The 25,151-nt window shown below is 33.4% G+C and overlaps 1 protein-coding gene across 1 annotated transcript; it reads left to right on the forward strand.

The window, feature by feature from the left end:
- Window positions 1–430: 430 nt before the first annotated feature.
- LOC142339633 (synaptogyrin-2-like) lies at window positions 431–24,877 on the forward strand. The gene is made up of 4 exons (XM_075389818.1): window positions 431–729; window positions 1,220–1,491; window positions 8,615–8,768; window positions 23,906–24,877. Exons 1-4 carry the CDS (start codon window positions 492–494, stop codon window positions 23,941–23,943), a joined length of 702 nt encoding a protein of 233 aa, XP_075245933.1. The 5' UTR covers window positions 431–491; the 3' UTR covers window positions 23,944–24,877.
- Window positions 24,878–25,151: the final 274 nt, after the last annotated feature.

Below are 25,151 nucleotides of genomic sequence, written 5' to 3' on the forward strand. Positions count from 1 at the left end.
TTTTTATGACCAGGTTTTGTGCTTATATCGGTATCTACTCAGGCTGCTTAATGCTCTCAAACGAAGTTGGTAGCAATTATATTAGTCCTGTGGTCTATTCGTAGTCTATCCTGTGGACTATACTACTACTACTACTATATTAGTCCTGTTTGACGGCTATGTTTATTAGTATGCCTCTTCTAAAAATTATCAAAAAAACATTGCTTTCGTTTCTGTTAAAAAACAATTTATGAAGACTGTAAGCGATTTTTGTTTGGCAGTTCTGTCGATTATTTTTAGTTCCTTTTGTTACCCTAAATACTAAATTGTTGTTTTTGGTCAAAAAATCATCTTTTCTTTGAGGTCTTTTTAAGGAAAAACGATATTTAAAAGAAAACCGCAATTTAACCTGGAGGCCGAAATAGTAAAGTTGATTGAAAAATTTGAAGACTATTCGACTCTTTTTCAGATTTTTGATCCTGATCATATTGTGACAATTAGCCTCATTAACAATGTCTTCACCGGGAGCTTATGGTGCTGGAATGGCAGGCGGAGCCTTCGATCCAATGAGTTTCATCAAAAAGCCTCAAGTTATTACAAGAGTAGTTTGTTGGCTCTTTTCCATTGTTGTTTTTGCCTGCATCTCAACAGGCGCGTGGTATGTTCTACACGAAGAGCAGGGAATACAAAATGACGCCGTTTGCCAGTTGAATGCAGATGACAATGCTTGTAGATTTTCTGTAGCCATTGGTTAGTTCATTTTTTATTTTATATCGTCGGTAATTAGTTTGAAAAAATAGCTACATAAAAACTGACCTTTAATTGCTCTCGGACCAAGTTCGTGTCAATTTTTGTATACAAGTGTGTCTATTTACTAGAAATTTTATGCTCGACCGTTGAACAGCGCTCCCAAATTGGAATTTTTCCCACTTCAAATCGTGCCTGGGGTCAGTATAAGCTCGATAATAACACCTTTTGAAGCCGGCTAGTAAAACCAATACCCCGCTAATGCTAGCGCCCCTTTTTTAGACTGGCTTCTTATTTGTTCAAGTTTGGTCATTGGTCTCTTATTTAGGCTTAAAACGCTACTATACAGTATTTCTGCTCACAAAACAAACCCGAATAGCAGACTAGCGCTTATCTGAAATTAATATAATTCATAGAACAAGCGCACTTGGGAGGTTTATACCAATTTTTCCGGGGCGAGATCTTTGATTTAAGCATAAATTCATGTTTACAGGTGTAATCGCGTTTCTGGCGTGCATCGTATTCTTAGTAGTGGACGCTCTGTTCGATCATTTCTCTAACATTAAGCACAGAAAGTATGCAGTGCTGGCGGATCTAGTCTTTTCTGGAATTTGGACCTTTATGTGGTTTGTGACATTCTGTTACCTATGCGATGCTTGGCGTAAAACTGGAGTCAGCAGAGAGACACCAAAGGGCAAGAATTACGAGGATGCTGGGGATATCAAGGCTGCCATAGCCTTTTCCTTCTTCTCAATTCCACCTTGGGTAAACGTTTATGCTAAACTTCTTTTGATCTGTTCGAATGCATGAAGAAACACGTGTAGTTTCAAATAGATTTTCTTAAATAGAGCAAAACTGGCTAAATCATTTTGTTCTTTTTGTGTTTGTCAGGTTATTGCGCTGGGAAAGTTGGGATTTCCATGCCCAAAAATTAAAAAAAACAACTTCAAATCAAGATCCAGTGATAGCATGCTTAGAATCGTTACCATAGACTAACAGTTTCTAGGTCAAAATTTAGCGGAAAACCCCCAAACAGCCGAAAAATAACGCGAGAAAAGAATAGTAAACGTTGTGCTATAAGATCCAAAAGCCTTGTAATGCATTACAGCCTATCACGAGTCTTCTGCCTGCTACGAACCAATTTCCAGAAGTACACTGAATAGAATTTCGAGAAAAATTGATGAAAATTGCTAGCTATTTGTTAAATCAAGGGAGGGGAAAATACTGGAGTGTACGGTATGTAGTCTGGATCAAATTTGAATTGAAAAGTAATTGGTGACTGTGAAGCAGTGTTTCTAGAAAAATGATAGAAATATTGAAAGACGTCGTTGGAAACTTTTAATATAACAATACAAGGTGTATACCGGACCTCAAAATGAGCAAAGCAATTGCGCGTTACTGAATACCTTAATCAAACTCGAAATGTGCGCAGCTTTTTGATACTAATGTTTCAAGATTTTAAATCATTTTTGTCAAGCCGCACGTAATCCTAAGCAAGATGGCTGGTGCGAGTCTAAACGTAGCACAGTATGTTCCAACATAACTCTCAAAGGTAACGCAATAACAACTATTAAAACAACCAAAACAGCCGTCTTTTTTCGGCAGACAACAACGAAAACTCCTTAGCACACTCTAGAAAGATATGTGAAGTACAATTTGAAAGACACAGACACATACAAATCATACAATCACATGCACACGACACACATTACACACAGAAAATCACGCATACACAAACCCCAACACCAAAACCTTTTTAATAGCCGCACAGCGATAGACGGGGCTATTATTGGCCTTCTCTTGGTTTTTTATATTTCATCGTCAAGATTTTTGTCTTGACCATATGACTTCACTACTACTTGGAATGTGCCTTTTATTCATTCGTTCATGTAATTAAAACCGAATTGCGTGCTTGACGTCTTTTTTCATTCTTAATGGAGCGAGTTTTTTTTGTTCTTTTGTGTGATGAAGTTTCCGGTCACACGTGACTTACCTCACTCTCAAAAAAGACTTCCACTTATCTGAAATTGACTTTTTTGAACTTTAATTCAAAGAGAGAAGGTCAAGTTAGTGCCTGTCACTCTAATTGGATGTTAGTTTGATAGCAGTTAATAGAAGCAATAGTAAGTTATACATATTCTTTATTAAAATACATTATATCAGCATTTAACTTTTTGGTCTGTATCTCACTATTTTTTTAGACTGCAGATCTACGAATTTATCGCAGCTATCTTCTAGCAATCTGCAAGCTCTATTTAAAAATTTTTGTTTTGGCAACTGATCTTAACTCAAGGTTCAGCAAGCTCAAATAGGTCTTCTCCGTTTCTTCCTAAATAATTAAGTGTCGACTGGTTAAGGCAATTGTATCGTTAATCGAAATTTTTGCACTTAACTTTGAAATGGAAATTTTTGTTAATGTTTGCGATTTTTTGATGTGTCTTGAGCATATTAAAAACATCTTTTGAAGTCGTTACCACTTAGATTTTTAAAAACAGAATTTGGGTTCTGGAAGAATTTGAAGCCGTAATTTGTGACAAATAATATATAATTTTTCATTTTTTTTCTGGACAGTTTCTGCACCCTGCCTCTTTTTTGTGTCTAACATTTAAAGGAACTGATTCTCTCAGACTTTCTTTTTCTCTTACACACATACCACCAAAATTACAACAACACACTCTAAAGCACACATACTACCATACAAGCGCAAGTTTTTGATATTTCATGAGAATAATGGACCAAATCGTTTTCAAAATCTCGCAATTTTTTGTTCAGCTAGATAATGAACACAGTTGTATTTTTTAAAATATTCAAAACCCCAATTTGTAGCGATTATCAAGTAATTTTTATGTTTAATAGCCGCCCTCATCTTCTCAGCCGGCTATTGTAGCGCTCTTTTTTTTACAATTCAAAGAATTTCAATTTTATTGGTGCGCTGTGTTTTTTTTTTTTAAGATGTGTTCACACATTTTTCAATGACTTTTATCTTTCAAAACGGGATAAACAGGTAAAGCCCAGCGGGCATCAAGTTTCATTAGAGGCCCAAAGTGGGCTTTGGTAGTCCTTCAAGTGCTTATAGTGGTGCAGCTGCTGGGATGGCCCTAATTTAAGGTTAAAAGGTCATTTTTAGGAGTTTTTCGGCTCAAAATGGTGCAATTTTTCATGTTTTTTTTGTGATTTTTTTGAGTTTTTTGTTTGATTAGTCTTAGGTTGAAATTTTTAAAAGTTGATGAAGGCCTTTTGCGAGACAAAACTGCTTGTTTTGACCTTTTTATGAGCTCTATGTCGTGGTACTACAAACAAAAACACACAAAATGATACTAATTTTTGCAATTTTTTTCAGGTTTTTTGAAAATTTTTGTCATTTGAGTTTTTTTTAGCCCTAGGTGTCAAAACCTCTAGTGTTTGATAAAGGGTTTGATGATAGATTACTGCACAGTTTCGAGTGGTAATGGAATGGTTTTCAAGTTTTTGCCATCATGAATTTTAGCATTTTTGACAAAACTTGCAATTTTTTTCATAATTTTTTTTTACTTATTTATTGTCATTAGTCAAGTTGTTTGAGTCCCAGGGACCCAAAAACCTCATAAGAGATGGAATAATAAGTTACTGAAAAATTTTTAGTTGCCATGGAATAGGTTTCAACTTTTGAATATCACAAATTGTAGCAATTCTTTTTTTTTAATAAATTCGCATTTTTTTCAGGTTTTTGAAAATTTTCATTTTTTTTAGTTTTTCCAGTTTCAGGGACCAGGCAATCTCCTCTGAGATTGTTTAAGAGGGCACTACATGGTATCTAGTAACATTGGAATGCTTTTTCACTTTTTAATGTCTCGAATTTTAGCATTTTTTTAATAAGATCTGCTATTTTTTTAAGGTTTCCTAAAGTTTTTGTCAATTTTTGATATTCGTCCGTTCTCAAGTGCGAGAAAACCCCTTCTAAGTTCTGATAAAAAGTTACTGCATGGTTTTTAGTTTCAATGGATTTCAACAATTTAACCTTTCGACTTATAGAAGTTTTTTGATAGAATTTGCAATTTTTTTTCAAGTTTTTTTAAAACAATTATTTTTTTCTTGCCTCAGTAGCCAGGTAACCTCATTCATGGTTTGACAATATGTTACTGAATAGAGGGCAATTGAATGGCTTTCAACATTTTAATAGAGCGAATTTCTATTTTTTGAAGTTTGAAATTTTTTTTAAAAATTATTGCCTATCGATCTGAGCCAATGAGTTTTTTAAAGCTTGGAATTGGGTTACTGGATAGCCTCTAGAGAAACAGAATTGATGCTGAAGATTTTTATATCACAATTTGCAGCGACATCCTTATAATTTGCAATTGATTTTTTTTCTAAATTTTTTGTTCTTTTCGAGGTAATCGATCTTCAAGGGCCAATGAATATTTTTCAGGTCTTGCAGATATAATACTGGACCGATTTCAGAAACAAAAATTGGTTTTGAACATATTTTTGAAATAGGTGTTTTTAAAAGGAAAAAGTTTTGGCTTAGGTTTAAAAGCTTCAAGAGTTTTGGTAATGAGTAATAAATTTCGATTCTTTTAGTTTCTCATTTTTTTTGATGATTTTTGTGTTCTGGCTGGCATTGTTCAATTGATCTGCTCGGCAAGTAGAGTGAGTCTACGTTCTTTTCGAGGTAATCGATCTTCAAGGGCCAATGAATATTTTCCAGGTCTTGCAGATATAATACTGGACCGATTTCAGAAACAAAAATTGGTTTTGAACATATTTTTGAAATAGGTGTTTTTAAAAGGAAAAAGTTTTGGCTTAGGTTTAAAAGCTTCAAGAGTTTTAGCAATGAGTAATAAATTTCGATTCTTTTAGTTTCTCATTTTTTTTTTGATGATTTTTGTGTTCTGGCTGGCATTGTTCAATTGATCTGCTCGGCAAGTAGAGTGAGTCTACGTTTTACCTGCAATTCTTTGAATTGTCTTTCAGGACTTGTCCTGCTGTGTTTTTACTTCGTCGAATAAAGAAATGTTTCGCTTTACCTCCTTTTGCCGCTTTTTCAACATTTTGCGTGATATCTTTTTGACTTCTGTAGGCTAGTCTCTCTTCTCTCATTCTGCTAAAAGTGATTTTGAACATCAGTTGCTCAGCAAAGCAATTCAAAATGAACAGAGTCAGTATAAAAAATTGAAGTCAGAAGTGGAAACGGGATAAACCCATAAAGCCCAATTTTAGATGCCCGCTATTTGAACGTCATTCCTATAAGTCTTAGTTACCATCTCTAATGCTTATTGGTTTTGATAGTAGCCCCTGTAGACTCTCTTTAAGAAACAGAAGTACGTTATGTTCAACTACGAATTGCCATCAAAATAAATCGGACTTAAAGAATATTTTTGTACAAAAATCTTTTTTTTTTCAATATCTTCTATTCTTTCAATCCCAATCATGCTTAATGGAATCAACGGTGGCTATTTTCCGGCAATCTGTCGGGTATGTTTTTAGACGCACTCACAAACATACAACCACAAAAGAGCACGCATGCACACAAACAAAACAAGCACAAACAAACAAAAAATCACTCCGACAATAATACGCAGACACACTCCAACTGAGCTTTCTTTCTGGCTACTGATCTTTTCCCATGAGTCGCATCGTTCATTTATGTCTCATTGGCTCTATCTGGAAAGTTAAGTGTGGACTTCTTGAGGCAATAGTAAAATTGACCCTAAATTTTGAAGTGAAGTTTTTACTTTTTTTTTCCAAAGTTAGCACAATGGGCCTGTTTGTTTGTTATAGCTGCGAAGCTGTAAGCTGAGCGTAGCTATATTGCGGTGCTCTTGGTTTTTTTTGTTTCGTCGTCTGACGCTCTTTTTTCGTTTTACATTTGTTCACACAGCAAAGCTGAAAAAGTCAAATTTTCTGAATGACTTCCTCTTACGACATTTGCGCGCGTGACGTCATTTTTCACTCGCTTTAGCAAAAGTTTTTAGGTTATTTGCGTGATTAGATTGTGATCATACGTGACTTACCTCACTCAATAAAATGACTTTTGCACTTTAAAACTTAAGTTTAATTTGAATTTGTCTAAGGTCAAAGGAACTGCTATGTGCAGTAAAGGTCCCTAATAAGAGGCTTCTGTGGAATGAATTTTAACAAGCTTTATTAATTTATCGCTGAATGTTTTTTAGCCTAGTTTTTTAAGCGGCGTCGATTTTTTTTTCAATTTAGATCTGTATCTGTTTCTATCTTTATTATATGGCACGCAGGTCTGTTCTTTCGCAGCTGTTCCGGCAATCTGCCGGCTATGTTTTCAAATGTCTCTTAGATGTGTTACCAGCCAGATACAAGAGCCACAAATTGCTTTTGAAAATGCAAGTTTTCTTTTTAAGATTTCTGACAGTATGTGCACTCTGTCTCTAATTGTCTAAAATGAAAGGGAACGTTAAAACAATTCCTAAAGGCTCTTAGCAGTACTGAAGAAAATTGGTTATCAGTAATATTGGCGTTTCGGTCTTTTATCTTCTCGTAGTATTTAGAAGAAACAGAGCTTTTAGCTATCAATATACTATTTAGTTTTTCATTTTTGCAGAATTTGGCACAGTGTGGAAAAGATCAATTCTAAAGCAGTTTTAATAGAGAGAAACGAACAATCAATTTTCTAATTTTTAACAAAACTAAGCGCTTTTATTAAGTTTTGCTGGCGATCAATGAATTCCTAACTCTCAAATTATTCTTATTGATTTATACTGGAGGAGGTTTGTTCGAACGATCTAATCTGATGGCATAAAGAATGCAATTAAAAAAGATAAGAAAATACTTCTTACTTTATTTTTCTATAATGAATTTAGTTGATTTGAAACTGGTTTTTTTTTCGTCTCGGCGGTTTAGAAAATACAATTTTTAGTTCTTAAAAAATTAGAAAAATTATTGAAAAAACAACTTTATTTTATTTACAAAGTTAGTGTTTTGGCGATTTTTAGAGCTCTAAATTGCTTGAAATATTCTATTTTAGAAAAAATTTTTCATATAGGAAACACTTTTAGCTACGATAGTTTTTAGTCAGCAGAAAACAGAGAGACGGATGAAGTTTTTTAAGCAAAATTAAAAAAAACAGAAATAATTAATTTTTTGGAAATTTTTGGTCTAATTGCTAAAATCTTTAATTTTTGGGCTTGAAAGTGTAAAAATTTACTCGTGATAATCAAAACGCAATTTAACCTTACTAATTTAACTAAATAAATTCTCCGTTTCTCTTAAATTATAACGAGATCTGTCACGTAATGTTGGAACAATAATTGATAGACACTACTATAGCATTATGATTTTGAGCTTCATGCTAATTAGTAAGGCGATGGAACGAGCATCAATATGGCAAAGTATTGTGCCCAAAACTGATTAAAGATGAAAGAAAATGGATCTGCATCTTGATTTTTGATTATTTGAGTCCTTTTTTTCTTGGCAATCAGTGGCCAAAGTTATCAACTCGAAGACCGGTAAACTTTTAATATTGAGGGTGCATTCGACACCCAACCTAAAAAATTCAAGCCCATTGAGACACAGATTTCAAATTCCTTTTACCTATTTTTCCAGAACATTAAAATGGTGTTATCTCGGATCTATTCTGTTTCGCCCGCAGTGTCTTTTTTTGCCCCACACTTACAATTTATTTGTTATTATACTGCACATACTTTGTAAAAAATAGCACGTGCGCCTTCGGGTGCGTAAAAGTTATATGCCCACTGAGTTTCGGGGGGGGGGGGACAAAATATATTTTCATCTGAATGCTTTAAATTGAGAACAACAATGCAAATTGTCATGGGGCAATCCTATTTTTCACCTTTTGGCCTTGACCTTATTTTCTCGATTTTACTTAGAGAGTAGTAACATACTCGGCCTATAAGCCTCTCTGATGTTTCTGCAATTACAGGGAATCCTGACGTATTTGGCATTCCGGAGATTCAAGGAGGGTGTGTCAGCTGAGTTCAGTCCTTCTCAAGGTTTCGAGGACATTGGGGGAGGACCAGCTGATGGATACTACCCCGACCTCGGCCATGACTCTGCCTACCAGACGCAAAACTTCGGTTAGTTAATATTTTAAATTATGTTTGAATGTTTTCGCTGTAAAAAAAACTATTGGCTTGCTGTTTGTGAGTATATTTTCCTCGCAGGATTGTATTCATTTGATATATTACGCGGGGTTGTAGTATTGATTTGAAGATTCTTAGTATTGAGTTGATTGAAGAGAACATGCTATTCCCTTTTTGAGAATAGTACTTTTATTGCTGGAGAGTTGATAAATGTTTGAATCTCAAAGATGAGTTGATAATGATTGAGAGAAATTCATACCTTTTGTAAGGTCTGATATTCAAAAGTGGCCGGGTGAACTTTATTGCGTGCTAATTGAGGGGAATATGCGAAGGAACCGCTTCTCCTTCAAAGGCGTCTTAAACCCTCCAGATAAAAGTGATTTTTATAGCCATGATTTCCATTCAATTAATTTTCAAGTTTACGATGCGCCTGATGCAAATTCAAAGCGCACCCAAAATTTTCAATCCGAACTCCAGTTTTATATTCATGCCGCATGCAGGACTTAAATGATAAAAAGGCTCCAAATTTTTGTTCAATGCCCCACAAGCGCCTCTAATTTTGTTTATTTTGCAGAGTTGGTGACCCATTGCGGAAAAAGATGTAAATTTTAATTAATTGAATCCTAATATAACAAGGCGGCTCGGTAACGTGCGAGCGCACATAAGGTTCCGACCCCGCTCATCCACAATTTTGACACAATTGTCTACCAAATACAGATAGAAAAACCCAAAAATTATTTTTGGGAATCCCAAAAAAAAAAACCCAAAACCGATTTTTTTTTCAAAAAAGATAGTGTATGAGCGAAAAGATGGCCTCCAAAGCAATTAACACCGTGGAGTAAAAAATGGTGCACTAGATTGATGAAATATGCCAATTTTAAGAAAGCGAGTTAAGACGAACAGCAAAATCAAACAACAAACATTAATTACATCAAAAACTTTGTCCGTTTTAAAAAACAAAACTTAATAACAAAGTCAAGATGCCGTCAGATAAAACTGAAACTAAACAGAAGAACTTGTAATTCATCAAAAAATATATGGGACCAGTCCATAATAAGGCTTGGTAACAATTAGACAAAAAGAACAAAAACAGTAAAGTTAAAAAATTCGCTTATTTGTTCTAAAACAATTAAATTCAAAGTAATGAAAACCATTAGAAATCAATTAAAATATCCCAAAGAATTACCAATACCAATTTTTCTATAAAAGGGAATTAAGACCTGCCCTTTTTCATTTTTTTATGCGGCTAAAAAGAACAACAAAAAGACAACAAACAAAAATTCAATTAAAACTTGCCTGAAAACGCTGTCGAAGCCGTAAAGCCCTATTTTGGCCCTCAAAAATATGAACAATTGTGCCTTCCTCAAACACCGATAATGTAGTATGTAGCCGTTCCTTAATAAGACTAGGTAACAAATAGACAAAAAAAGAAAAAAGGGCAAAGTTAAGTAAAAGTTTTGATTTTTTTTTGAAACAAAGTACTTCCGAAGTCTTGTAAGCCATTAATTACAAAATGAAACAATTAAATAGGTTTGCTTATTCGTTCAAAGGCACAGGACGTGCTTGAGACCTGCAATTATCTAGATTATGTCTTGCGTCTACAAAATGAACGTCAAATTTGAAAAAATTAAACTAACTTACTTTTTTTGGTGAAAAACCGGTGTCGAAGCCAGCAGTAAGGTCATAACAAATTCTTTAAAAAATAAGTTGTGACACCAATTACTTTTGACACCTTCCCATGACACCACAAATGTCATATTTGACCTATAATTTACGAGACTAGATAACCAAAAGATAATAAAAAGAACAAAATTGCGAAGTTGAAAAGTTTTTTTGGAAAACAATTGATTTCAAAGTCATGGAAGCCATCAGCTATCTACTGATATCAGAATGTATGATCATTATTTCCATGAGAAGCCGATGAAAGCTGTCATTGTACAAGAAATTTAATACGACTGAAACGACAAACAAAACAACAGTTAAAGACAAAATTAATAAAAGTCAATTAAATTCTTCAAGAAAGATGTGTCGAAGCCATTGAAACGATAATCTATATCTTTCAGGACTTAAACATGTTCAATTGTGCTTTATTTGGAACGCCGATAATGTAATATCAGAACTGTCAAAAATGTGACAATGTGACAAAACTAGAAAACGTGAAAACTGGGCAAATATCTAAAAATAAAAAAATCTGAAATCTAAATATATCAAAGCCAGAAAACAATAAGTTAAGGCTCCAAACCGCAATTGAGATTAAATTTTAAATCAGTATAAAGAAAAAGCATTCTTTCTTTGCTGACGCTAAGGTACAAGTTGATCAAATTAAGACAAAAATAGAGGAAAATTTCATTAAGCCATTATTTGAAAGTCAATTATTTTTAAAGGTCAAAATGAACATAAGCTTTCAAATAAAAATTTAAGTGCATTAGCTTGGAGCTGATTAGGAAGCCAATTGGACCTATCACTCCTGAGCTTTGATTTGATATGTTCTGTTCTTTAATTAATATAAAAAAGATCGTTTATAAAGAAAAGATCAACTGATTACAATCCGAATTCTTTTTTGGATTGTAATAGCCCAAGATTGGCCCAAAACTATCCCTTCTAATGCTGTTCGTTCATGAGGAATACTTTTTTTGCAATGTTTTAGATATACATAATTTGTTAGTTAAAAATCAAAATAAGTGCGTTTTTGATAATCGGCGATTAAAGATAGCAAAAAAGGCAAAGTTTTAATTAAAGAGCAGTCTCAACAGAAGTTAAAGTAGGAATAGCCCCATTTTGAGTCTACAAAGATTATATTAGTGTTATTTGGGGGTGCACTTCCGGCAAATTTGATCAAAACGGACCAAAGAGGCTTGTTTCGATCAGTTTTTGATGAAGAAGGCTGATTTTTGAAATATTTAACCGGAATTTTCGACAAAAAAACAAAATCAAAATAATAAACAATACTTTTTTGTCTTTAAAAACAAAATCAACAACACTAACCTAACAAATATTATCAAATTTTAGCAGAATTTACAAAATTTTAGGCAAAAATTCTGGAAAATGTGAATAAAAACAACGGAATTCACTCTACTTTTCTCAGATGTTTAAACCATAATAACTCCCTGTAAAAAACGAAAATGAAAAAAATCTTTTTGATTACTTGTTCTACGCTGGACGAGCTTTAATGATACCAGTATCAACTCTCTACGATGAATATATCGATCGGCGAAAATTATCTGAACAAAAAAAAAATCCATTTGAGTATATAGTTCCTCCCCCCAAGAGGGGTCGGAACAAAAATGCTCTGTTATTCTGTACAGAATAGATTTTTTTCAAGAAGAAAAGTTCTGAAACAGTTGCCGTCGATTATTGCTCTAAAACAAAATTTTGACATAGTTATCGTATGTTTTCTTGAATTTTGCGTACGCTTAATTTGTTTCATCTTTCAATTCAAACGTTGTTTGTTTGTTTTATACGATTGGTGAATATTTCTAGAGCCTGGTCATTGTATTTGAAACACACTCTTTGAAATAGATGATTCACTGATAAAATTTTTTTAGCCATTCATTCGTTTTTAATTGATGGTTAAGGATAGTGAGTTCGAGAAGGCTCCTCGTCGTGGCTATTTATCGTTTCTTAGTGGTTAGTGTCCGGAGTCTTCTAGCTAAATTTTAATTATAGTATGCATTTTGTTCTGGTATATGCCTCCAGGTATTTAGTCAACAATTGGAAGTTTCGAATAAATTTTCAAATCATTATTCAAGAATTTGCTCACAGAGAAATGACTTTCCGACTTTTACTTGACCCGAATCTATTCGGCTTGATACGGGGATATTATTAGTGAATCGACCAGCTAAGCTGTTTTTTCCAACCAATAAATTTATTGTTCCGAACCGAAAAAATTTTGGCGATCGATATATTCATCGTGCAGGATTGTGAGTTGTGTCATTAGAAAGCTTGTCAAGCGTAGAATTTCGAATTAATAAGTTTTTTTGATATTCGCTTTTCCCGAGGAGTTACAGGGGTTTAAAGAAATGCGAACGTGAGCCTAAATTCCGTTGTTTTGTTCACACTTTTCATAATGTTTGCTTAAATTTTGATCAACTTATGCTAAATTATGATAACATTGTTAACGATAGTCTCATTGGTTTTACGTTGAAATATAGAGATGTGATGAATAATCTGTACCAACTGTTTTGGCCAAATTTTCAGCCAACTTTTTGAAAGTTCAGCATTTTTCTCATAAAAATAAAGCTTGCATCGAATGTTCCACTTTGTATGTTTGTTCCACTTTGTCCAGTTTGAACGGTTTTGCATTCAGATATGGGCTGATTTTAATTCCGGTTCTAAGGAAAGTTCTCTGGAAATGAGATTTTCGCGGTCTTTTGCTGGATTAATTCGATATTTATAAAAAAACTGTATTTTTGAACTAAGATTTTTGTTTGCCAAAAAAGCTATCACGCATTTTTTTTAGACAGTTTTTAAACAGCCGCGAAGCGATAGCAAGGTCCGTTTTCGTCCCATCGTTGATTTGTCTTTCACAAAAGATTCTGATTGTATTTTGGGCCTGTCGTATTTGTAAAAAAAAAATTGGCAGTTTCATCCCAATTTAAAGAAATTCTTTTAAGGTTCGATTAAAAAGAGGTCCTGTTATGTTCCAATAAGGTTGTGTTGCGGCTGCTCAAGAATGTCAGCGGAACCAAAATATCACAGCCTACTTCTCGAGCTTTACGCCTTCCGGGTTCTTCACTAAGGCTTCAGCCAGTGTTAGTAATGTTGCTAGCTTCCTATAAGGAAGCTCAACTAACGTCGAAACTCGGATCTAGCCAAATTAAGATCTAGCTAAACTTAGGATAAAAAAATAAAGTTGTTGAAGAATCAATTTATAGTCTAATCTGAGAGCCAACTGCTCTTTGTAACAGTTTCTAATGGTTTTAAATACAATATTAAACTTTTCAAACAATTGGGTTGAAGTAAATAGTCACGTAAATATCATTTATAACATCATTGTTACTATTTCTGATTGGTTAATCAAATAGTGATTTAAAGTCAATTTTTGCATAGTAAATGACATGTTTATGCAAGATTTGATTTTGTTGACATCAGCACGGATGGGTATTGCTGAGCTCTAGATGCCTCAAACGTAGGTATTTGACATTTAATTAACACCTAAAGTATCATAAAATAAATTATTTTAAAAATTTAACAATAAATGACAAAGATAAAAAAAATTCAAATTTTGCACCATATAAGTGCTACTAGCCACACTTGTGGGTTTGATGCTATAATTTTCGTTGGGTTCGTGGATAGCTTAGAGGTTATTCTAACCGTGTGCTATAACTTCGGGTAGCTCAGGTTTTCCTCTCCCAAAATGAGGGGGTTGTTCAAATTCTCAGGTTTTCCAAGTTTATAGATTCACAATTTTTTTCAGTTTCAAAAGTTATTTCATTCTTTCTGATGTCTTTTGTTGCTGATTTGAATCGGCGCCAACAGGTTCGATGAAACAATCTTGTGTTTTATGAATAAAGCTCATTGTTTATTGATCCGACTATTTTTTTTGACATTTTTTTTACTTAATTCTCCATTTCTGCCAGCCAGTTCTTGATGTTCTTTTTGTTATATTATGACTGAGTCTAATTGATCAAGTGACCAGGTTTGGTATGTTTGTGCAATTTCATAGGTCAAAAATTAATCCAATTGTAGTTGGGCCCTGTATATGTTTTTTGAATTATTTTATTTTTTGAAATTGTTTTTCTAGATTATATTTTGTGAATTTTTTTCATGTTAGTTACAGACCAAAATGATCTCAAATCAAAACTCATTTAATGACATTTGAAGTTTACGTGCAAAGGAAGGACTATCAACATAGAATGTTTTGAGCTCACGGCATATGATTTTTTGGCTTCAACACATTACATAAAATTGTTCGTGAAATTTTGAGTTCTGCCTGTATTCAGTGTTAATGTGTATTTTTTTTAACTTAGTGTCAGCAATGACATTTACAATAGGGTTCCTAACGTGCAAAATTATAAATTTTTATTTTGTTGTGTGAAGACAGGTTATGTGTCACGCTTTTAATAAAGTTTGTTTTCAAAAATAATGGTATTTTGAGATTTGAGAATTTCAGTCTTATTTCTGCACCTTTTTAGCGTAATCTCAGTAAAGAGAGAAACTGCATTCTTTTCCAAGTGATTTGGAATGTAGTTCTCTGTGCTGTTTTTTAACTTAGTTTTTTGTCGTTGATTTTACGAGTTTGCATATTTTTTTCGAAATTTTTACGTTCTTTTGAGGTTTTTTTTTTTACAGTTTTTGAGGTTCTATTCTCCTGTCTTTTCCGATAATCACACCAATGGCATTTAAATGAAGAGGTAAATATCAGGCAAAGTCAGGCGAAGTCAGGCAAAGTTGATTATATTAGGTATTTTTAGTGAATAGATTTTGATCTTATAGGCTTTGACACCGTTCCCTCGCAAAATTGAACTTTTGAACCCTTAAACAGACATTTTTAATTTTGACCGTATTTGCTATTTTTGTAGTATTATGACTTTCTGCATAATGAGAGCTCTCAATGGTTTTGTACGAAGGTATAAACGATGCCAATGAATGATTTCAGTCGACGACTAATTGTTTTCTTGAGTATAAAATCAGTTTTTTTAAAAAGATTTAACGTATTTTCTAATTTTGACCGTTTTGTCTTCTTTTGACTTGTTAATTTTTTGAATGAAGGCAGGTGTTATATCTTTTCTGGTGAAATGGAAGTTCTTTGGCTATTTCTAATGATTATAAATGTATCTTTTTATACAGAATTTTTGCCAGACCGTTTTTGCGCATTTGAGATTCTAAATCATTCTTTGTTTTAAGAGATTCTATATCTTTCCTAATTCATTGAAGTGTTTTTCTACGCTTGAGTTCCTCATTTTTTAGTTACCTAAATTGCTCTTTTTGAAATAAGTGTTGTTACTAATATTAAAGCGATTTTGAGCGAAAGAATCAGAGCCTCCTGGAGAGGCATCCTGGAGGTCCTGGGTTCGAATCAAGATGGAATTAGTTTTTTGCTCCCATAAAAAATTTGTATGCTACAACCCTCCTAATTAAATTGACCCAGCTTGTTTGAGAGCAATTGATCCGTGGTTAGTTGGTTTGTGTTTACTTCCAGGCAACTCGTTGTCGTGAAATCTGAATGAATTTTTTGTTTGATTACCGTCCTGTTTTGCTGCTTTTTCTTATTGTTGAGTCCTATGCTAGGTCATGTATGCTTTTTAATAGTGAATAATTCGATTTGGGTAGAACTCCAAATACGTACTGTTTTTTATTTACTTTGACATTATTTTTTAAAATCCTTTTTGAAGTTCAAATTTCTGTCCATTTCTTATTAATTGCTCTCAAACAAAGTTTGTAGCAATTATATTAGTCCTGTCGGTCTTTTTTATGCGATTTTTCGCTTGACCAATTTTTCGTCTGACGCTTTTGACTTTTCGTCCTCAAAAACGGGATAAACAGGTAGCGCCCAGCGGGGGGCATTATGTGCTCTTAGAGCCTTTCAGGTCTGTTTCAGCTCAAACTGTCTTGGAGACTTATACTTATACTTATGGTGTGAGGGGCGGTTCTTAGAGGTTGACACCCCCCCCCCTTTGTTGACCCCCCACCCCCACTATTGGCTTCAACCCCAACTATTGGCGGAGGTCAATGGTTCGATTCCCGGTGGTGTTAATTGTTTTTGCACCCATTAATTTTTATCTAGGCTATAGCCACTGAATTAAGTTGCCTCGCCTGTCGTTCAAGAGCAACTCTTCCGACATTAGTCGGTTTATGTTTCAGGTTTTCATTTTACAATTTTTGAAACTTGATTCAACATTTGTCCACCTGTTTTGTTTTACTGTCTAACGAGTTCTGGTTTCATTTTACCGCCTAGGGTTTAAGCTTTTTGCGTTTTTGATTTTTCCAGAGAATTTTTATTCTCCCATTCCAATAAATTATTTTGAAAGATGAATTAACTGACAGTGTAAATTTAAAAGAGTCGGTATCATGAAACGAATAAATTGAAAATAGAATGTATTGGCTAAAGCCCTCTTTTGGGTTTCAGTCACTTTGAGGTTGGTTTAATAACCTGATATCCAAGTCTAATGCGTTGGTCAATACTTCATAAATTTTTGTATTAAACGAATATAGTGTCTCATGAGATGGGGCTATTCAACAATACTAAAAGATGCAACATTAGCGGTTTAACCCATAGAGAAAAGGATTAAGAGATAATTGTCAACCATGACAAGAGTCAATTTGAAAACTTCCGAGTTTTACCTAGAATCGAAATAAGACTTCGCAAGTGTAGAGTTTTTCGTATTTTCTTTAGCGACTGGTGTTTACCTGGATCCCGGCATGGATTTGGATAAAATTTTAAACATGTAGTTGTTTTCATTATTTTGACGGTACTTATTTTCTTAATCGTTTCTGAATTTTAATTTTTTTTAGCCAGTTTTGTCGTTTTTGTTGCTTCGATTCTCATTTTTTTTGTCAAATTAAGTGGAGGCTTGTAATCACTTAGTGTTTATAATTGGTTATAGGGACAATGAATTTCTCACTCCACTAGCTCTCGAAAAATAGGAAGCATTTTAATTTTTTTCTTTGTGCACGTAGCTTTGATAACTACTAAAGGATGTTCAGGTTGATATTCAAGTTCTATCACTTTAATTTCTTGGAATGCTGTTTCAACATTTGTGCACCTGTTTTTTACTTTGTCGAACGACTTCTGGTTGTTTTACCGCCTAATGTCGATGTCCGAAAACGAAGAAATTGAATATAGAATCGGGTGGAGCCCTGTATTGGATTTCAGATAGTGAAGCGATGGTTTAATTCATTGTTGGTATCCAAGTCTAATGCATTGGTATAGCCACTTTTTCGATTTTCTTTGCCGTTGTAGTAAATAAACATGGTCTCAGGAGAGGGGGTTATCACACGATACTAAAACATGCGATATTAGGGGTTCATCCCGGAAGATATATTGGAAGTAGCCTTTTGTGCGAAAATGTCTCGGGATCTTATGTCAATCATGGCAACAGTCAATTTGAAAACTCTTTGCGAGATTTACCAAGAATTGAACTAAGACTATTCGCTATATGGTAAAAGGTTTTTGTATTTTCTATAGCGACTTGTATCTTGGATCCCGATTTAGTGACTTGGATCCTGATTTGTATTTCGATAGTGTCGAATTAACACCCTATGGCAGTTTGATTTATATAGATAATCATTCGTTCCAGATGCTTTTTAATGCTGAATGACTTGATTTGTCTAAAAGTTTGCCTAAACGTGTACTTGTTTTAATTACGCTAATACTACCTTTTCAAAATCCGTAGTGAAATTTCAAATTTTTGGCGACTTTCTTATTTTTGTGTTTGTTACTTCGCTTCCTAGTTGTTTCAATCAAAGAAAGTGTAGGCTTTCGGTCACTTATGTTCATAATTGTTTCACATAGAGTCAGTGAGTTTGATGAGCTTCACTCCATTATTTCTCTAAAAATAGGAAGGATTTTTTTAAAATCTTGTTTCCTCTTGCAAATAGGCTTTGTTGACTGGTGAAGGGTGTTCTTGTAATCAGGCTATTTCTACCCAACTTCGGAAATGAACAGCGTATTGACTTTCAGTTTTTAACCGTGCAACTTTCGGTTGGTGTTTAATAGCTCTCGTAGAGTAGCAATTTTTGTAAACGTGCCTTTTTTATGCAAAATTTTCGCTTAACCGTTTTGACTTTTCGAGTGAATTTTACGCCCTTGACTTTTTGCGTTTCGTGTGATCTAATATTCTCTCTCAATCACAATTTCAAGCAGCTGAACTCAAATGGCCGCAATTTAATACTAAAATTCAAATGAAAAGTGCGCCGAAACTGGTGCCATTTTTGTCCCGACCCACTTGTGGGGGGAGGAACTATATACTCAAATGGGTTTTTTTTGTTCAGTCAATTTTGGCCGATCGATATATTCATCGTAGATAAATGTGTGCGGTATCATTAAAAAGCTGTACCAGCATAGAATTCAAAATTAAAAAGATTTTTTGAATTTTTGTTTTTTTTTCTCGAGGAGTTATCGAGGATTGAAATTTTGTGTCAACAAGGGATATTTGGCATGATTTTGTTCACTTTTAGTGTAACTTTTCTTCAAATTAAGATTTTTTCTATAAAAATACTATTTTAAATTTTACATTTCATGCCACAAAAGGAACCAATTGTGTGTTCCTAATAGACTGAAGTCGATAAAAAGACTAGTTCTGGTCTCATAGGAAGTTCACTATAAAAAAATCGAATTCTGTTTGAGAGCTCTTTGTTTTAGAAATATTTTCAGTTTCTTTTTGTTTTTTTAAGTCACCTAGGGACTAGTCATTTTTCATATCAAGGTTCTGTTAACGCCAAATCTTATTTACAGTCAAAACCCAATGAACAAAAAAAAACTCGTTTTCAAGGAATTGCTCAATTTTTTTGGCTTCGACACTGAGTTTTTGTAATTTTAAATAAAAAATTGATTTTCTTTTTGAGGATTGACTAATTTTTTGGAGTCATATGGCATGAACTCATTGACTAACGGTGCAATATGTTCAGTAATGAGCATTAAGTGAACATATCTGGTGCTTTGAGTGGACAGCTATTGGCTGTTAAGACTTTAAGAATTTATTCTTCAAAAATTTTTTTGAACATTAACCAATCTGTAACTTATTTTCGTGAACTGTACGTCAGTCTCAGCAATGAGAGAATTCTTTTCCTTCCTACTGAAACCAAATTTTATCTCGTTAGCGGTTTATCTAACTATTTGATATATGACTTCAGTGATACAAGATCTCAATTTTTTAAAAAAAATATAGTGGTTATTTTTGTATTATTGGTACTTTTGAACTCATATCACATTATCCAAATGTTGATAGCTCCCATTGGCTTGAGAAATACGTTCAGTGGATCACTGATAAAGTTTTCATAGAAAAGCTTATGGTTTAAATGTTTTCGAAACTTCTCTTCTTTTTCTACTTAATTTTTTGCTTTTTGCCTGTTTTTGTTGTTTTTTTTTCATAGTCATAAGACTTATTGTGATGTCTTATTGACCACCTATGAATGAAAAACGTCATTGTCCTCACATCGGGTTATAATTGAGCGTATTTATTGACTTCCGTTAAAAGCTAGTGAATTTAATAGCTGTTAAGACTTTGAAAATAATTTTTCAAAAATTTTTCTGAACCAATTCTAAACTTTTTTCGTGAACTGTAAGTCAGTCTCAGTAGTGAAAGGACTCACTTTTTATCTACTGCAACCAATATTAATCTGGTTAGTGGTTTTATCTTCTAACTATTGGTTCTATGGCTTCAATGACAAGATTTCAAAATTTTTTCAGATTTTCGAATATTTTCGTATTATTGGTTACTTTTGAACTCTTATCACATTATCCAAATAATGCTAGCTCCCATTGGCTTAAAAAATACTTTCAGTGGATCAATGATAAAGTTTTCGGAGAAAAGCTTATGGTTTAAATGGCTTCGACACTTTCTTCAGGCACTTTTCTACTGAATTTGTCGTTTTTGCCTGTATTTGTTGTTGTTTTCATTGTCAATAACGTGTTGCAATGGTTTATTGATGAAATATGAATGGCAAACAACCTTGTTGTCCCATCAATTTAGCGTATTTACTGCCTTCCGTTAAAAGCTATTGAATTCTATGGCGGTGATACTACGAGTTTTCTCAAAAATTTCGTGGTTCTGTATTTTTTCATATTTGGTAATTTTTTGAAGTTATATTGTAAAAAAAGAAGAATGCCATTGCTGTTCAAACATTTACTTGAAACTAGAAAAGTTTTCATTGAAAAGTTTACTGTTTAATGCTTTCGAAAATTTTCTCGCTCAATTTTTTGAATTTGCTGTTTTTTCCTGTTTATTTGTTCTTTAGGTTGCCGTAAATTGCTGACCGATCGCATAAGCTTGTAATTGAAGATTGAATGAATGATGTTACCTGGAGCACTCAGTTTATAACGAATAGTCTTAAAGTTTATGATATACATTTTCATTTTTTTTCAAACTTTTCAGTTTTTGTTGTTCTTTTCGTCAACTTAAGAATAATTCTTCAAAATTTTTTTTGAACATTAATCAATCTGTAACTTATTTTCGTGGACTGTACGTCAGTCTCAGTAATGAGAGAACTCTCTTCCTTCCTACTGAAACCAAATTTTATCTCGTTAGCGGTTTATCTAACTATTTGATATATGACTTCAGTGATACAAGATCTCAATTTTTTAAATAATATTGTGGTTATTTTCGTATTATTGGTACTTTCGAACTCATATCACATTATCCAAATGTTGATAGCTCCCATTGGCTTGAGAAATACGTTCACTGGATCACTGATAAAGTTTTCATAGAAAAGCTTATGGTTTAAATGTCTTCAAAACTTTCTCGCCTTTTTCTACTTAATTTTTTGCATTTTGCCTGTTGTTGTTTTTTTTCATAGTCATAAGACTTATTGTGATGTCTTATTGATCACCTATGAATGAAAAACTTCATTGTCCTCACATCGGTTTATACTTGAGCGTATTTATTGACTTCCGTTAAAAGCTAGTGATTTTAATGGCTGTTGAGACTTAGAAAATAATTTTTCAAAAATTTTTCTGAACTTTAACCAATTTTAAACTTTTTTCGTGAACTGTAAGTCAATCTCAGTAGTGAAAGGACTCACTTTTTATCTACTGCAACCAAAATTAATCTGGTTAGTGGTTTTATCTTCTAACTATTGGTTCTATGGCTTCAATGACAAGATTTCAAAAATTTTTTAGATTTTCGAATATTTTCGTATTATTGGTTACTTTTGAACTCTTATCACATTATCCAAATATTGCTAGCTCCCATTGGCTTAAAAAATACTTTCAATGGATCAATGATAAAGTTTTCAGAGAAAATCTTATGGTTTAAATGGCTTCGACACTTTCTTCAGGCACTTTTCTACTGAATTTGTCGTTTTTGCCTGTATTTGTTGTTTTCATTGTCAATAACGTGTTGTAATGGTTTATTGATGAAATATGAATGGCAAACAACCTTGTTGTCCCATCAATTTAGCGTATTTACTGCCTTCCGTTGAAAGCTATTGAATTTTATGGCGGTGATACTACGAGTTTTCTCAAAAATTTCGTGGTTCTGTATTTTTTCATATTTGGTAATATTTTGAAGTTATATTGTAAAAAAAGGAGAATGCAATTGCTGTTCAAAAATTTACTTGAAACTAGAAAAGTTTTCATTGAAAAATTTACTGCTTAATGCTTTGGAAAATTTTCTCGCTCAATTTTTTTCTTGAATTTGCTGTTTTTTCCTGTTTATTTGTTCTTTAGGTTGCCGTAAATTGCTGACCGGTCGCATAAGCTTGTAATTGAAGATTGAATGGTTGATGTTACCTGGAGCACTCAGTTTATAACGAATAGTCTTAAAGTTTAAGATATACATTTTCATTTTTTTTTTCAAACTTTTCAGTTTTTGTTGTTCTTTTCGTCAACTTGTAACTTATTTTCATCATTGAGAGGTTCCGTCCAATTTCTTGTATTTCAAAAAATTACATCTACTTATTTGATTTGTCACTAACTTTTTGTTTGTTAAGAAATATGCGTTTTTATAAGCGTTTTTTGAGGGGTCAGTTTTGTGTTTCTTTTTCTCTTCTTTCAACACAATCGCGTGATAACAGATCCCAATTGTTTTCAAACGTTGACCAGGTAAACTGAGTTAATATCTCAGTATACATCCTTTAGCTGAAATAGTGGAAATAACAATTGAATTTAAAGTACATAATATTCAGAAAATAGCTAATGATTTTAATGGTATCAATAATTTGTGTTTTCGCAAATCGTTTGTAATTTTTTGAGTTTTTCTGCATCTTTAGTCCGTTTCTATGGCTTAGTCTAACCAAAGACAGGTCCGTTTGGTTTCTTAATATTTTTTTAGTAATTTGTCAAGGTTTATTTAGTTAAAAACTATTGCTTTTTGGAAATTGCTTGGTTTAAAAAATATTGATTAATTTTTGAGTTTCGCCTCATTATTCGTTCTCTTTGTCGACTTGTTCCCTAGTCTCATTAAGAAAATTTTCCATTTGCTGTATAGTTAGGAAAAAGTAAATTTGTATAGTTAAGGTTTTATCTGACTGTATTTTGACGTTGTTACTAGGTGCTTTTAAATTTTGATATTCAGTTTTTGCCGTGAATGGTTAGATTGTGTAACAATTGTTTTAAACTCAAATAGCTAATTTTGTTATATCGTCATTTGGTTGACAATTAAGTAAAGAATGTTGCTAAGCTCGGGCCGGAACATCATGTGCGAACGCACATTAACGAGCCTCCTTGTTCACTTCAAATCTTAATAGTGGTATAGTTTAACCTCTAATGTAGTTATTTGAAGCCCACTATTGAACTTCTTCTTAGTCCCATTTAGAAGCAGGCTGATATTGATTAGAGCTCCTTCGAGACCAATCCATCCGACGTTTAGTCGGTTATTTTTGTTAGTGCTAAACTAGGTTTCAGTAAAAAATTTTACAGCCCTTCTTATCAAATACTTGACTGAAACGAAAATGAATTTAACACACGTCTGGAAATGAACTGTTTATTTACAGTTTTTTTATTTTCTTTGTCTGTTAGTAAGAAAACGATCGTTTTCTTAGACGATTCCTTCGGGCTTTCATTTTTTTTTATTTTGGGCTTCGATTTTGATTGAAATTATGCGCGCGATTAGCATGATATACAAATGAAGATTAATGAAAGATTTGAATAATGTGCGAAGTAGCTCAATAAATCGATGACTTTTTAAATCGGCGTAATTATCATCGTAAAGGAAATGATAATTTTTTTTAATTAAAAAAAATTTGTTCGTGTTGGTATTAAATCAAGTCATATCTGAGGCTTCCTCCTGCTGTCCGCAGTCTTTGCCGGAGTGACAAAAATGTGTGCGGTCGCAATTGTTTCCGTAATAGCCTAATACAAAATGATGTATTTTTTGTCAAATGCATATGTGGCCTTCTTGTTGATAATCGTATCGCTAAAATAAACGTTTTTGAATATGCTCAAAACGGTTAACTGGGCTATTTTGTCTGAAATATGATATCAAATTGGCGTTTGTATCAAACTGGTCCGAAAATGCAGGAATGTTTTTCAGGTGGAGGCGGCGTTGCGTATCAAAGCCAAGGATTCTAGCCGGTTCAGTTCTCACGAAGATGGACGAACGAGTCTTCTATCACGTGAAATCTTTTATTTTTGGGGCATGAAGAAAAAGCAGCAACCTCCTCATCCGAACTCTCCGTAAGTTTCAATGGACTCCTCGTTCTTGTCGCCATACATTGAATTAGCTAAACTGTAACTGTAATTTGTCACCCATTTTAGCCCCCCCCCCCCCCACCATGAACAAGTTTTTGTTTCCTTAACACTGTGAACAAAATAATAACGACTTTATAAGGACATGGATGATGATTTCATTTCTATAACCAAATAAAAGGTGGGACCAGCCATTACAGTTAACTTATTCTAGTATAGAACTCTAAGAACATCAATTATCAGTAACCAATTGTTTTTATTCAACCGGGGAAAGTGAAACAGTTGCGACCCCCTGCCTAAGTGTGTAACCTATGTTTAGATTAGTTGCATCAAATTTCCTGTTTGTTGTGCCACAGGAATACTATAAGCATGGTTTAATTTCTCAGTCTAATTTTGATGACCTGTACATTTCAATCAGCCCTGACAAAGATGAGTACTCACTAAAATCTATCTTGTGCCAAATTTAAATTTCTATCTACTTTTAATATGTAGCTTGCTGGAAAGTACTTTTAACCGCTTTTCAACGCTACTGTGCTGCAGTGTAATTCTTCTATCAAGACCTAGCAACTATCCGTGATCCGTAGAAGATAATCTGTCCTTAGCATTTCACACCATTCTGCTTCAATTTAACCAATTTCAATCGCTTTGTGCAATCAACATTTCTTGTGCAATCACTATTTCATGAAAATCAACTCTCTATAATGCATTCCTCCATATACTGCCCATTTTCATCTTTATATCGAAGTTTATAGTTAAAATTAATAATCAACGCTTAATAGAGGCGACCTTAGGGTGAAATTATAATCTTGTTAAATCAGTGTTACCTTAAGGAAACTTCTAATATATTTTTGAGCAAGAGTAAGCATTCTGCTGCTGGTCGAGTCTGTTGAATTTACTTTTTGTGAATACAATCAATCGGTGAAATTAACTGTTGCTACTTAACTGCAATATACAAGCAGTGCCAATCACAAAGTACTCCTTAGAACAGAGGGTGTAAGCACCTTCTTACTTTGTACAATTATGATAATCACATGTATCGTTTGCCATGTCAAATTGTGCATTTAAGAGCAAGCACTGCCCTGGAAACGTTG

The sequence above is a fragment of the Convolutriloba macropyga genome, chromosome 1, assembly GCF_964194025.1.
Source record: "Convolutriloba macropyga chromosome 1, txConMacr16.3, whole genome shotgun sequence".
Lineage (NCBI taxonomy): Eukaryota > Metazoa > Xenacoelomorpha > Acoela > Convolutidae > Convolutriloba > Convolutriloba macropyga.

Bases quoted from the DNA above. Each gene is read 5' to 3' on its own strand.
- LOC142339633 (XM_075389818.1), top strand. From the start codon at position 492: ATGTCTTCACCGGGAGCTTATGGTGCTGGAATGGCAGGCGGAGCCTTC. The intron at 730-1,219 runs GTTAGTTCATTT...TCATGTTTACAG, and splicing joins TAGATTTTCTGTAGCCATTG to GTGTAATCGCGTTTCTGGCG. The intron at 1,492-8,614 runs GTAAACGTTTAT...CTGCAATTACAG, and splicing joins TCTTCTCAATTCCACCTTGG to GGAATCCTGACGTATTTGGC.